This window comes from Bufo gargarizans, chromosome 5, assembly GCF_014858855.1.
Source record: "Bufo gargarizans isolate SCDJY-AF-19 chromosome 5, ASM1485885v1, whole genome shotgun sequence".
Taxonomy (NCBI): Eukaryota; Metazoa; Chordata; class Amphibia; order Anura; family Bufonidae; genus Bufo; species Bufo gargarizans.
Genome location: NC_058084.1, coordinates 355,085,155 through 355,100,529, shown reverse-complemented (window position 1 = coordinate 355,100,529; position 15,375 = coordinate 355,085,155). Strand labels below are relative to the sequence as shown.

General features: G+C 42.4%; 1 protein-coding gene across 1 annotated transcript in view; it reads left to right on the top strand.

Moving 5' to 3' along the window:
* RIPOR2 (RHO family interacting cell polarization regulator 2) overlaps positions 1-15,375 on the top strand; it is a 176,428-nt gene that overhangs the window by 65,622 nt on the left and 95,431 nt on the right. The window contains 2 exon segments of the mRNA XM_044292731.1: positions 7,885-8,011; positions 9,085-9,240. Of these exon segments, the coding sequence (XP_044148666.1) occupies positions 7,885-8,011; positions 9,085-9,240 (283 nt within the window).

Below are 15,375 nucleotides of genomic sequence, written 5' to 3'. Positions count from 1 at the left end.
ACACATCTATAAGGCACTTTCCTTGACTAAATCTCCCTTTTTGTGTCTTCACAAAAGAATATTCTTGCACCTTCTTCAAAAATTTGCATTGTCTTTTTTACATTGTTATTTTCGTAACTTACGGTACCTCCTGCTCCTACTCTTTCTTTCCCTTATCTTACCATATTGTAATAAAGGTATATAAATCTTTGTTTAGCCAATTTACTGCGTCGTTACCCTCATTCCGAGGCTGTACAACAATGAAATGGTCCTGCCATGAAAGGAAGATTTAGGAAAAATTTCCATCTACCATGACATAATGTCTAACTGCCGTTGATTTACAATTTCCCACCCTATTTGCTATAATAACACATCCTGTGTGAGAAGTATATACATGGGGTCCAAGGATCCACTAGAGCCCTAGTGGTAGCACCATAATGTATTTTGAGTTAACTAATGGAAAAAATTAAAGTGCTCCTCCTAAACCACAGAAGTTCCTTCTCCACCATGGCTGTCCGTTCAGCTCCTCAGCAACAGTTGTAATGAGCCGCCCAGGAACCTGCACAGGAAATCTTACTCCGATTCCTTGTGTCTAATGACAACCGCTGCTCTGGACCTGGAGAGGTAGTGTGGGACCACAACAAGACCCCTGTGGGTCTCCTGATTCACAGGGACCAGGTAATTATTACCACCAGGGTGGGATGAGCAGCAATAGGTGGCATTCTGGGCTATTTCCTGTGGGACCCTTTTATAGGTCATCAATGTAGGGCAAGCATGTCAAACTCAAAGGCTAACATGGGCCAAAAAAACAAAATTTAAGTTTATGTGGGCCGCATAAAAAAAAAACGCCTGGCCGTGCGGAGGCAAGCGGATCCGTCCAGACTTACAATGGAAGTCAATGGGGACGGATCCGTTTGAAGTTGACACATTATGGCTCCATCTTCAAACTGATCCGTCCCCCATTGACTTTCAATGTAAAAGTCTGGACGGATCCGTCTGAGGCTACTTTCACAGTTAGAATTTTTTTTACAATATAATGCAGACGAATCCGTTCTGAACGGATCCACCGTCTGCATTATATGAGCGGATCCGTCTTAGACGGATCCGCTCTAAACGCAAGTGTGAAAGTAGCCTTAGGGGCGAGAACCTGGGATCTTTCATCCCTTGTCCTATTCAGCTCTATCAGGGTGAATAGGACTTCACACTGTCCCTGCTGCTCTGTGCCTTGTGCACACAGCATCAGGGATGTTACCATGGCAACCAGGGCTTCTGTAGCGTCCTGGCTGCCATGGTAACTGATCGGAGCCCCAGGCTTACACTGCTGGGGCTCCGATCAGAAGCTGCCACCAATGATTTTAATACTGGGGGGGTTGAGAGGGGCCGGCGCACTGTGCCACCAATGATTTTAATACTGGGGGGGTTGAGAGGGGCCGGCGCACTGTGCCACCAATGATTTTAATGGGATGGGGGGTTAAGGGGGGGGGGGGGGCACACTGCACCCCCAATGATAAATTACCCCTTTATACAGGAGGCTGGTACTGGCAGATCAGCAGTTAACCCCTCAGGTGCGGCACCTAAGGGGTTAACTGCCTCCGAATCTCCCTGTCAGCGGCAGGGTGCCGGCAATGCGATTCTGCTGCCGGCACCCACCTCCTGTATTGTGTTAAAGACTGACTTTCACTATCAGGCCACACAGAGCGGCGCCCAGTGATGTCCCAGCACTCACCATTAGTCCTGGGCGCCGCTCCGTTCGCCTGCAGTGCTCCATTACTGTCTCCTCTCCTGCTCCACATGCTGCTGATTACTATCGGAGCGATGGGAGGAGACATCAGCTTCACTAGTGGACGTTCCTTCTTCCTGGCTGTAGCGCTGTCCAATCGCAGCGCAGGGAGAAGGAACGCCCACTAGTGAAGCTGATGTCTCCTCCCATCGCTCCGATAGTAATCAGCAGCATGTGGAGCAGGAGAGGAGACAGTAATGGGGCACTGCGGGCGAACGGAGCGGCGCCCAGGACTAATGATGAGTGCTGGGACATCGCTGGGCGCCGCTCTGTGTGGAAATAGTCCTATCATTGGTGGCGCAGTGCGCCCGCCCCTCCCCCCCCCCCCCCCCCCCCTCTATCCTCATTGGTGGCGCAGTGCGCCCGCCCCTCCCCCCCCCCCCCCCCCCTCTCTTCTCATTGGTGGCAGCGGCAGCAGCACAGGGGGAGGGAGGACAGCTTCCTTCTCCCTGTGCTGCTGAGAGAACATGAGCGCGCCGATAGCAGCGCGCTCATGTTCAGAGATACTTGCCGGGCCGCAAAGATATTCATTGCGGGCCGCATGCGGCCCGCGGGCCGCATGTTTGACACCCATGATGTAGGGTAAGCAGACAACCCCTTTAAAACAGCTAATGAAAGGGTTTTTCAGGAGTTACTGCTTAATTAATGTTTTCTGTATTTACACTTTATTATAGTGCCTTCTGTGTCCACCTCCATAAAATGTGCAGAGGTGGACACACACTTGCCTCTTGGTTTAAGAGGGATTCCTGGTGTGGTACGCTGGCTGAGCATTTACTGAGCTGGACACACAAGCTGTACAATATAAACAGTAGTTGGCGCTATACTAACATTAACCCTGAATTATCTGGGGAAATGTCCCTACTTATGGGCTAGATTTAACTATTTCCTAATTTTCCAAATGCTGTTGCACTTGAGGCTGGCCGGTTTACCTTGTGCTGGGAATGTGGATCTGATTAGTATGGCGGAGCAGTGGCTGTCATGGAAATGTTTTCACTTGGCTCACAAATTTCATACAGGGAAAAAAAAGTAATCATTAATACAAACAAGGCTCAAAAAACACAAGTGATCTTCCTTCTAGTTTTGGATGGCATGTATTAACCCTTTCAATTTTATTTTACCTCCGATGTTTGTGGTCTTGTTCTGGTTTGGAAAGGGCAATCTTGAAAAAACCTGAACGCAGATGACAAAGTAAACCAGCATTCAGGGTTTTTAATTGGGTTTCTTTTTTCATAATCAAGATTATAAGGCTTAATTTGAAGTTCTTACCTATTCACAGGATAGGGCCCTCACCTCTCTAATTATACCCTAACGCTGGAACCTCCACCGATGACTAGAACGGAGGCCCCCTGAAATGAACGGAGTGGCAGGTCTAGCTTGCACTTTGACACGCCATTCATCTCGATATTGTACTCCACTATCTCCAGCCGTCGCATAGAGATGAAATGGAGCGCCAGTGCCCATGTGCCACTCTGTTCTGTCGACACCCCTCCCACCTACCTAATAGTTATTTAACTCCAAATTACTGGATTGCAACCTGTTTTATATACTCCAGGGCCGCATTCACAATTCATGTAGTTTATATAGATATTCTGAAGTTTTGGGTTTGATATCCAGTCCGGGCAATAATCGGTATAAGGGCTCGTCCACACAACCGTATGGCTTTTTCAGTGTTTTGTGGGCTGTTTTTAACAGATATGTTTTTCAGTTTTTTGTTTCAGTAGTGGTTCCGTTCCGTTTTTCCGTATGGCATATACAGTAATTGACATTGAAAATGTTATGCCCAGCCCAATTTTTTCTATAGATGGTTCTGCAAAAACGGAACAGATACGAAAGACATACGGAGTACATTCAGTATGAGTTCCGTGTTGTTGTTGTTGTGTTTTTTTTTTTTCTTTTCTTTTTGCTCACCCGTTGACTTGAATGGAGCCACGGAATGTGATTTGCAGGCAAAAATAGGACATCTATCTTTGAACGGATATACAGAAACGTAGTGCATACGGAGTACATTCCGGTTTGGTTCAGTTGGGCTCTCTAACCTAGCACTTGCATTACAATAGCTTTTATTTGGCTATGTGTTTTGGGTGAAGTTATTTTATGGGCTCAGTTAATTATGGGTATTAAAGGGGCCACCGATATCAGATTGGCGAGGGTCTGACTATTTTTCCTACAAGATGCAGCGCCAGAACCAGGCATCAGAACTACACAGCATATAGCGCACCAAGTCCTGGAAAACAAATTTAAAGGGTGTCTGCACAACCACTATCCATTTCACATGTCCGATTGGCGTCATCAATGGAGGTAGCAGTCAGTGAATGGTATTATATAGTATCTCACAAAAGTCAGTACACCCCTCACATTTTTGTAAATATTTTATTCTATATTTTCATGGGACAACACTGAAGATCTGACACTTTGATACAATGTAAAGTAGTCAGTGTACAGCTTGTATAACAGGGTAAATGTGGTGTGCCCTCAGTATAACAACACACAGAAAATACACTGTTATGCAAGCTGTACACTGACTACTTTACATTGTATCAAAGTGTCAGATCTTCAGTGTCGTCCGATGAAAATATAGAATAAAATATTAACAAAAATGTGATGTGTACTGACTTTTTTGTGAGATACTGTATGTCTTACGGCAGGTTAGCCAAAATGCACAGGGACTTTTTTCAGTTTTCCTCTCAGGTAATTAATGCAAACCCACAACTTGTATGAAACTTGGTGGCAACCTCTGTACAGCAACAATAAATGAATAGTAGTCTATTGATATTATGTCAGTTGACTCGGATTCATTGCAGCTGCCATAAAGCACATACAGTGGATATAAAAAGTCTACACACCACTGTTTGAAATGTCAGGTTTCTGTGCTGTAAAAAAAAATTAGACAAAGATAAATCATTTCAGAACTTTTTCCGCCTTTAGGGTCCATTTACACGTCCGTTTTTTCTTTCCTCATCTGTTCCGTTTTTTCAGGAACAGATCAGGACCAGATCTGGACCCATTCATTTTCAATGGGTCCTGGAAAAAATCGGACAGCACAATGTGTGCTGTCCGTTTCCGTTGTTCCGTTCCGCATGTCCGTTTAAATATAAAACATGTCCTATTCTTGTCCTGAAAAATCGGATCCTGGTACAATACAAAGTCAATGGATCCGCAAAAAACGGATGACATTCGGATGTCATTCCGTATGTCATCCGTTTTTTGCGGATTCCGTTCCTGGAAACACATAACAAATATTTTTTATTTTTTAATTTTTATTTTTTTCAATTTTTTTTCAAAGAAATCCAAACAACTTTATTTGATTATTGAAATGTATACATGCTTCCGTTTTTTGCGGATCCGCAAAAAACGGATGACATACGGAAACATTTTCAGGAACAACGGATCTGCAAAAAACGGACCGTTTTTCAGGATGAAAAAAAAACAGGACGTGTGAATGGACCCTTAATGTGACCTATAAACTGTACAACTCAATTGAAAAACAAACTGAAATCTTTTAGTTGGAGGGAAGAAAACAAAAAACTAACTAAAATAATGTGGTTGCATAAGTGTGCACACCCTCTTATAACTGGGGATGTAGCTGTGTTCAGAATTAAGCAATCACATTCAAAATCATGTTAAATAGGAGTCAGCATACACCGGCCATCATTTAAAGTGCCTCTGATTAACCCCAAATAAAGTTCAGCTGCTCTAGTTGGTCTTTCCTGAAATTTTCTTAGTCACATCCCACAGCAAAAGCCATGGTCCACAGAGAGCTTCCAAAGCATCAGAGGGATCTCATTGTTACAAGGTATCAGTCAGGAGAAGAGTACAAAAGAATTTCCAAGGCATTAGATATACCATGGAACACAGTGAAGACGGTCATCATTAAGTGGAGAAAGTATGGCACAACCGTGACATTACCAAGAACTGGACGTCCCTCCAAAAGTGATGAAAAGACGAGAAGAAAACTGGTCTGGGAGGCGACCAAGAAGCCTACAGCAACTTTAAAGGAGCTGCAGGAATATCTGGCAAGTACTGGCTGTGGAGTACATGTGACAACAATCTCCCGTATTCTTCATATGTCTGGGCTATGGGGTAGAGTGGCTAGATGAAAGCCTTTTCTTACGAAGAAAAACATCCAAGCCAGGCTACATTTTGCAAAAACACATCTGAAGTCTCCCAAAAGCATGTGGGAAAAGGTGTTACGGTCTGATGAAACCGAGGTTGAACTTTTTGGCCATAATGCCAAAAGATATGTTTAGCCCAAAAACAACACTGCACATCACCAAAAGAACACCATACCCACAGTGAAGCATGGTGGTGGCAGCATCATGCCAAGGGGGTGTTTTTCTTCAGCTGGAACTGGGGCCTTAGTTAAGCTAGAGGGAATTATGAACAGTTAGAAATACCAGTCAATATTGGCACAAAACCTTCAGACTTCTGCTAGAAAGCTGAACATGAAGAGGAACTTCATCTTTCAGCATGACAACGACCCAAAGCATACATCCAAATCAACAAAGGAATGGCTTCACCAGAACAAGATTAAAGTTTTGGCATGGCCCAACCAGAGCCCAGACCTGAATCAGATTGAAAATCTGTGCACAGGAGATGCCCTCGCAATCGGACAGATTTGGAGTGTTTTGGCAAGATTTGCCCACTCTTCTTTGCCAAGTCAAAATGTGCCATGCTGATAGACTCCTACCCAAAATGCTGAGTGCTGTAATAAAATCAAAAGGTGTTTCAACAAAGTATTGGTTTAAGGGTGTGCACACTTATGCAACCATATTATTTTATTTTTATATTTTTTCTTCCCTCTACCTAAAAGATTTCAGTTTGTTTTTCAATTGAGTTGTACAGTTTATAGGTCACATTAAGGCCTCATGCACACGACCGTTGTTTTGGTCCGCATTCGAGCCGCAGTTTTGGCGGCTTGCTTGCGGACCCATTCACTTCAATGGGGCCGCAAAAGATGCGGACAGCACTCCGTGTGTTGTCAGCATCCGTTGCTCTGTTCCATGGTCCGCAAAAAAAATATAACCTGTCCTATTCTTGTCCGTGCTTTGTGGACAAGAATAAGCAGTTATAATAATGGCTGTCCGTGCCGTTCTGCAAATTGCGGAACGCACACGGATGCTATCTGTGTTTTTGAGGATCCGCGGTTTGCGAACCGCAAAACGCACAACGGCCGTGTGCATGAGGCGTAAAGGTGGAAAAAGTTCTGAAATGATTTATCTTTGTCTCGTTATTTATTTTTTACATCACAGAAACCCGACATTTTAACAGGGGTGTGTAGACTTTTTATATCCACTTTTATATAGCAATACAGAAAGTAAGTACATGTCCTAATATGGCCCAGGGACATTTTTTTTAAAAGATAGCTACAACATTAAAAACAAAGGAAAGACACAAGTGTTCTTCTATATACTTGTATCTGAAGTTATTTATGACATTCCCTTTAAAAAGCTTAACTTTGTAAAATGTTTTTTGCCCATGTAGTTACAAAAATAGAGCTCTATTTCTAAAGGTTACATAACCCTATATTGTATGTTATGACCTTTCACCTGGATATCTAAAATCTAATTATTATACTACCTTATAGTGCGTCCCCCAGTGATGTCTTGGCAATTATTATTTTTTCTCTAAAGAACCCCCCCATTCGTCCGCTGTGGTCCCTGTATCTTTTGGCGCTTCATATGCTAATGAGGCGACTTGGATATACTAGGCGTGGACCTGAAGTTCTTCTGGGCGCGGTTATCTTCTCCCAATCGGAGCGCCCCGCTCTTAGCCAGTGAGAAGGAGCTCAAGTTCTCGCGAGAAAAAATTGCCAAGGCATCACTGGGGACGCACTATAAGGTAGTATAATAATTTGATTATAGATATCCAGGTGAAAGGTCCTCTTTAAATATCAATGCAATGTTTTTTAGGGAAATTCTAGAAATAAATATCTAAATATTATCAAATTTATACGTATAACATAAAGACAGAGCTTCTGCTGCATTAACTGTTTACCCCCCAGATACAATCAGCCTTTAATCACTGTTGTCCAGGCTTCACTTATCTGAGATTTCACTGAAAGCTTCTTATTGTATTAGTTTTACGCAGAGACTGTGCATTAAAACCAAGTCTGGTTTGTGTTTCAGAGTTATCTTTTGGAAGTCCTGATATCATGTCTGTGGGCGCTCAGACATTTCCTCCAGGAGGGCCTAATGGCATTCTTCGAAGTCAGTCATTTGCCGGTTTTAGTGGCATTCCAGAAAGGAGATCTAGGTAAGTCACGTTATGCAGGCTCCTAGTTTCTGGAGCACGGGAATGCAAGAGATGTGCCTCCGAATAAATTGGGAGCTTCTTACTTCAGCACAGTATGGTGACTCCAGTCTTGATAGATCTCCCCCAGAATGTTTGATTTTTCTGCTCTGTGACCCTGTTCTGACGTATACTCATGTTCCAGGATTGAATCACAAATATGGCTGAACACTATCTGTCAGGTCTATTAATTCAAATGATTGTTAATGATTTCCTGTGTGTAATTGTGCCTTATTACAAGAGATTTATCATTCAGAAAATCACATTGTCATTTTTATTATCCCAAAAATATTAGTGCAGTTTTTTTTTTTTTTTTTTTTGTTATCCACATAATACAGTCCAGACATATTTCTGTTTTCATACTGATCACTAGAGCAGACACCATAAGCTGGCACTTATTGTTTTCTGTGACTCGCTTGTCAGCTTTTCTGTGTATACTGGGACAGAATGGGCAGAGTTATCTCATATGAAGGTTGGCAAGTTACGTGGATTGTGGCAAGATAGGATGTTCTTAAGTATCTGATCGGTGGGAATTGGACTGCTGGCACCTCCAACAATCACAAGAACTTGGGTCCCAAGTGCATGTGCACTACCGTTGCATTTATTTTATATATATATATATATATATATATATAGTGCTGCAGGCGAGTACAGCACTTGGCTATCTTTGGCAGTCCCATAGAGAATGAATAGAGCGGCAGTTGATATTCATCACCTGCCTCTCCATGTGGGCACAGGGAGTAAGAAAAAGTGCTTATTAGTTCCTCAGCAATGCTTGTCATACGGTCTGCATGAACCAGTTATTGCCTTCCTTACCTAGGCAGGGAAGTAATCTGTTTAGACCCCTTCCCTTGTTTCACAGTACAATCGAGCATTTTAGCATTTTTGTTTGTTTGTATATTCCTATGTAGTTTACTAGAATTTGGAAACAGCGTGTTTTGGCCTGAGGTTAGATCTGTGCATATCCCTGGCATGTTTGAATTTTTATGGCTGTCTGTGATGTAGTGATTGTATAACTTGACTTTTTTTGTCAGCAGATGTAGTTCTTTTCTTGGAAACTCTTCCGTTCCTAAAAAGCCGCAAGCAAAGCAAAAGAAAATGCACAATCTGGGCCACAAAAACAGCAGCTCTTCCAAAGAACCTCAGCCAGAGAGAGTAGAAGAAATATATAGCGCCTTAAAAAATGGTCTTGAGTAAGTATCCAAAAATGTAGTCATATGTTCAAGTACTCCTCTGCGCAGTAGGTACAGCTGTTTGAACAGTTTTTCCACAGCATAATATAAGTGGGCAAAACCAGCAATTCAAATAGGCACCAAAAAAACCTGGAACCAAACGGTAAAAGAAATATCATGCATGACAATAAGGATATGTTCACGCGACTATTTGATTGTGTAAAATGGGAATTTTACAGTGAGTGATCAGTGTTCTAACAAATAGCTTCCTAGTGACTTCAATGGGAAATACATGCCCTATTGCACTTGGGCATGCTTTTCCATAGAAGTTAGTGGAAAAGGAGTAAAATACATTGAGTAGGATGCATATGTGGAGTGTGTTTAGCAGCATTTATGCCTCCAAAACCCACTTTCATCTTCTAATTTATTTATTATACTTGCTTATATAGCCGCTGACATATTCCACATCACTTTTTTAGACATTGGGAATCATTTATCAAACTGGTGTAAAGTAGAACTAGCTCAGTGGCCCATCGGAACCAATCAGATTCCACCTTTAATTTTTGACAGCTCCTTTGGAAAATGAAAGATGGAATCTGGTTGCTACGGGCAACTAAGTTAGTTCTACTTTACACCAGTTTGATAGATCTCCCCCATTATCATGAATTATGTTAATTAAGTTACTGATCTGCCGCCTGTTTTGCCATGTGAACATAGCCTCGATATAACACTGACAAAGTGATGTTTTACAAGTGAAAACCATGAATGTAGGTTAATAAGGCACAGCCAGATATTGATACCTCACGAAGGTAAGAGGAACAGAAGAAAAATGACCAAACCAAGTGGGAAAGGAAAAGTTGGATAACAGTAGAAAGCTGTTGGGGAGGTAATACATTCTATATTTTTAGCTGCTTTCAATCACCAATAGGGGGTGCCAATTAGTATGCTGCATACTGTTATATTAGTGAGTTTAATGTACAATTAGAGAACAGCGCATGTCTAAGGCCTCTTTAACACCATGTTATCCATTTGTACTCCGAAACAGAAAAAGGATACTTTAATGGATACATAGGCTTATATAGAAAACAACGTAAGCCAAGAGTGCATACATTTTGTCTGGTTTGCGTTCCTGCCCTTTTTTATTATTTGTTTCTTTATAACTGGATGGGACATGGTTCTTTACATCACAGTCCAGCAAAAATAAGAGGATTCATAAAACAGATTGAATACAACAGTACATTTTAGTTTTTATCCCCCATCCATTTAATAGATCCATTTGTAAAAATATACAGTACAGACAAAGTTTGGACACACCTTCTCATTCAAAGAGTTTTCTTTTTTTTCATGACTATGAAAATTGTAGATTCACACTGAAGGCATCAAAACTATGAATTAACACATGTGGAATTATATACATAACAAAGTGTGAAACAACTGAAAATATGTCATATTCTAGGTTCTTCAAAGTAGCCACCTTTTGCTTTGATTACTGCTTTGCACACTCTTGGCATTCTCTTGATGAGCTTCAAGAGGTAGTCACCTGAAATGGTTTTCACTTCACAGGTGTGCCCTGTCAGGTTTAATAAGTGGGATTTCTTGCCTTATAAATGGGGTTGGGACCATTAGTTGCGTTGTGGAGAAGTCAGGTGGATACACAGCTCATAGTCCTACTGAATAGACTGTTAGAATTTGTATTATGGCAAGAAAAAAGCAGCTAAGTAAAGAAAAACGAGTGGCCATCATTACTGTAAGAAATGAAGGTCAGTCAGTCCGAAAAATTGGGAAAACTTTGAAAGTGTCCCCAAGTGCAGTCACAAAAACCATCAAGCGCTACAAAGAAACTGGCTAACATGCGGACTGCCCCAGGAAAGGAAGACCAAGAGTCACCTCTGCTGCGGAGGATAAGTTCATCCGAGTCACCAGCCTCAGAAATCGCAGGTTAACAGCAGCTCAGATTAGAGACCAGGTCAATGCCACACAGAGTTCTAGCAGCAGACACATCTCTAGAACAACTGTTAAGAGGAGACTGTGTGAATCAGGCCTTCATGGTAGAATATCTGCTAGGAAACCACTGCTAAGGACAGGCAACAAGCAGAAGAGGTTTGGGCTAAAGAACACGAGGAATGAATATTAGACCAGTGGAAATCTGTGCTTTGGTCTGAGGAGTCCAAATTTGAGATCTTTGGTTCCAACCACTGTGTCTTTGTGCAATGCAGAAAAGGTGAACAGATGGACTCTACATGCCTGGTTCCCACCGTGAAGCATGGAGGAGGAGGTGTGATGGTGTGGGGGTGCTTTGCTGGTGACACTGTTGGGGATTTATTCAAAATTGAAGGCATACTGAACCAGCATGGCTGCCACAGCATCTTGCAGCGGCATGCTATTCCATCCGGTTTGCGTTTAGTTGGACCATCATTTATTTTTCAACAGGACAATGACCCTAAACACACCTCCAGGCTGTGTAAGGGCTATTTGACCATGAAGGAGAGTGATGGGGTGCTGCGCCAGATGACCTGGCCTCCACAGTCACCGGACCTGAACCCAATCGATATGGTTTGGGGTGAGCTGGACCGCAGAGTGAAGGCAAAAGGGCCAACAAGTGCTAAGCATCTCTGGGAACTCCTTCAAGACTGTTGGAAGACCATTTCAGGTGACTACCTCTTGAAGCTCATCAAGAGAATGCCAAGAGTGTGCAAAGCAGTAATCAAAGCAAAAGGTGGCTACTTTGAAGAACCTAGAATATGACATATTTTCAGTTGTTTCACACTTTTTTTTGTTATGTATATAATTCCACATGTGTTAATTCATAGTTTTGATGCCTTCAGTGTGACTCTACAATTTTTATAGTGATGGAAATAAAGAAAACTCTTTGAATGAGAAGGGGTGTCCAAACTTTTGGTCTGCACTGTATATAAAAATGCCTACAGGTTACAGCTGGCCATATACCTCAGATCAATATAGATATTGGTGCTGTCTAGCAGAAGCCTATTCCACTCTCCCTATTTAAAATCCATGCAGATTCAACTAAAGTCTTATTCACACATCGGTGATTGGGAACCAAAACCAGGACTGGAGCCTCCGCAGACATAAGGTATATTGAGAAGATCTGCACCTGTTCTGTGCTTAGAGCCGCACCTGGTATTGGCTCAAAATCACTGATGGAAATCACTGACCGAACACTGACAAGCCGAACTTTCATGTGTATAGAAGGAGGTTCAGTAGAGATACCGGTCAGGAGGTCAGCCTTACATTATAATCAACAGTTGTGTAGTTACTGTCACTTTCCAGTCAGTTTATTCTCCTCTGACCTTTTTTTTTATTAATAAGGCCAAGAACATCAGCTGTTTCTGAATTTCTCCTCTATTGTGTGTGTCCCCCCAGAAATCATTCCATAGTCAATCATACACTACTCATAAAAAGTTTGAGATATTTGGCTTGTGGGTGAAATTTCAGGATGAACCTAAAATGCACTCTAACCTTCACATGTGAGCTTAATGTGGCCTTCTCTAAACTTTTGAATGCACATCTCCAACTATTCAAAGTTTCAGTACTTTTTGCACAACTTGCTGTTTGCACAAGGAGCTTAACGGCAAAATTCACAACAGGTGTTTGATCCATGAATTGCCCAATAAATTTTGTGGTTCAATTAGAATTGGTATATATATTTTTTTTTAATCAGATAAATTTGTATTTTGTAAAAATAAACAATATAATTTTACAAAATTCTTGTGTCATATATTATGTTCAACACAGTGCAAAAATACTCATTGTACAAAACAGGATAGTCAATAAACAGGATCCTTAACATAAAGATCTAACAACCAAACTCCCCTCCCCACCCCACCCACTGGGACACCTTGTTGTGAGTAGATAGGTCTTACACATGTTTATGCTTATTTGTTTTAGTAACAGACCATGACATCACCTATGCACTATAAAGCTTCAGCACACTAGGCTTAAACAAACACAATTAGCCCCATCTCTCCCCTCCCTAGAATTGGTATTTAAATAGTCCTCCTCATCATGCTGTTCACATTTTGACATCATGAGACCAAGATAACGCCTAACAATTGATCAACAGTAACTCGCCATCGTGAGGCTTTAAGCAGTATGTTCTTAGACGGAAGTGGCCACTGAGCTTAGCGTGTCATCAGCAGGTTGCAACAGAGATAAAGAGTCACAGAAAGGCATAGAAGTGGACGTCCTTTGGCCACATCCCACATTGTTAACAATGCCCTGCTGAACTGGATGGTTAACAACTCCAGGAGCATTTAAGGTGTTACATTTTGGGTGCCTCTCGTCAGACCATTCAAAACAGTTTACATCAGCGTGTTCTGCATGCTAGACAACCTGCAAGGGTACCTAACCACAGGCATCATCACCTTGCATGTGCCATGGAGCATCTTCGCTGGACAAGGGACCAATGTGCCTCAATGTGGTTGACTGATGAAAGTCGATTCACGCTGAACAGAAATGATGGCTGCCAACGATGTTGGAGACATCAAGGATACGCTATGCATCAGGCACTGTCCCCAAACGAGCCTTTGGTGGTGGTGTTAGTGTGGGCAGGAGTGCCTAGTCAATACAGAACTGCCCTACACTTTGTCAGCGGTACAGTGACAAGCCCATACTACATGAATAACATAATTAATATGGTCATTGTGCCTGAACAACACAGGCCTAATGTCCTCTTAATAATCAACCATGTGCCAGCTCATCAAGGTCGTGTCATTAGGAAATGGCTGATGGAGCCTGGGGGACCTCATATGGAGTGGGATTGCATTTTCTCTAGACCTGAATCCCATTGAAAACCTATGGGATCAGCTGAGTCTCCATGTAGAGGATTGTAACTCTGTACCCAAGAACCTCAATGACCTGAGGGCCTCCCTTCAAGAAGAGTGGGATGCCATGCCTCAGCAGACAATAAGTCGACTTGTGAACAGCATGAGACGTCGTTGTCCAGCTGTAATTGATGCTCAAGGCCACATTAGAAGTTATTGAGACACTGACATTTTTGTGGTGGTATACCCACCACTGGTGTTGGCTTTTGTTTCAATAAATAGTTTGAGATGAGGAAATCCCCATTGCTGCTTCTACTTAAATTAAATACCCTACTTTCATGATATAATGTGACTGTAACGTGAACTTTTTTTTTTTTTACATTTTACATAAATTTCACCCGAAAGCCAAATATCCCCCAACTCTTTAAGAGCAGTGTATCTTTGTATAGTTTTTGTGTCAAAATCAAGTAAGTGAACCTCTTGTGGTGCCTCCACACAGTGCAGATTTTGTTAAAATTTTCTGTGGCATCTGAATGAGGCTTGCGGAAATCCATATGCTTGTCTCCAAGACAACCCCATACAAATGTCGTTTGTTAGTGGCTGCAGGTAGCCCTCTCGATTTACCCTAATTGCCGGCCTCGACCTAGACGTGCAACTGCAGTTAATGGGGAAAACGCAAGCATTACCTGCCGCATGCGTTGTAGCACCCTTAAAGGATAACTGTTATATTATAAAAAAAAATTTTTTGCTAAAGTGTAGTGCAAGTGATGGGTAACAATTTTGCAATAGACTTTATTTAGCCAAAACGTTTTTTTGGTAGAAAACTGGGGCTGAAATGGCCCTTAGCAGCACTCTTCAAAAGAGCGTTGCTAAGGGCCATACGTCTCTGATTAGAAAAGACGGGCTGTGCAGCCAGAGGCTATGCTTCTGCCTCCTGTGCTTCCCTGGGGGACAGAAGGCTGGGCACAGGAGTCCTAGGAGTTAAAATTACATTTATATTCCCCCTTTCTATGCAATCTAACGCTCCATTACATTCACTGACCTGTGATCCCTGTGATGATTCATGTAGCAGCCGCCAGCTCACTGCGCACAGTGCTTCTACTTCCGGCAGCTGCTTCATTTATTAAAGGGATTCTGTCACAAGATTTGAGGCCTATAACCTAAACATATGGCCAGGTCCCTACTAATACGCTGAATCCGAAACTGACCTTATTAAATGTGCCTGTGGCTCTATTAGCATATAAAACAGGTTTTTATAACCTGTCATTCACGTACCTAATGTGCACAAGGGGACGTCTCTTCATGCAGGGTGTCCGGCTGCAGCCATCTCCGTCTGGTGCCCAGCGCCGCCTTCCCACTAGAAATCGCCGCCCTC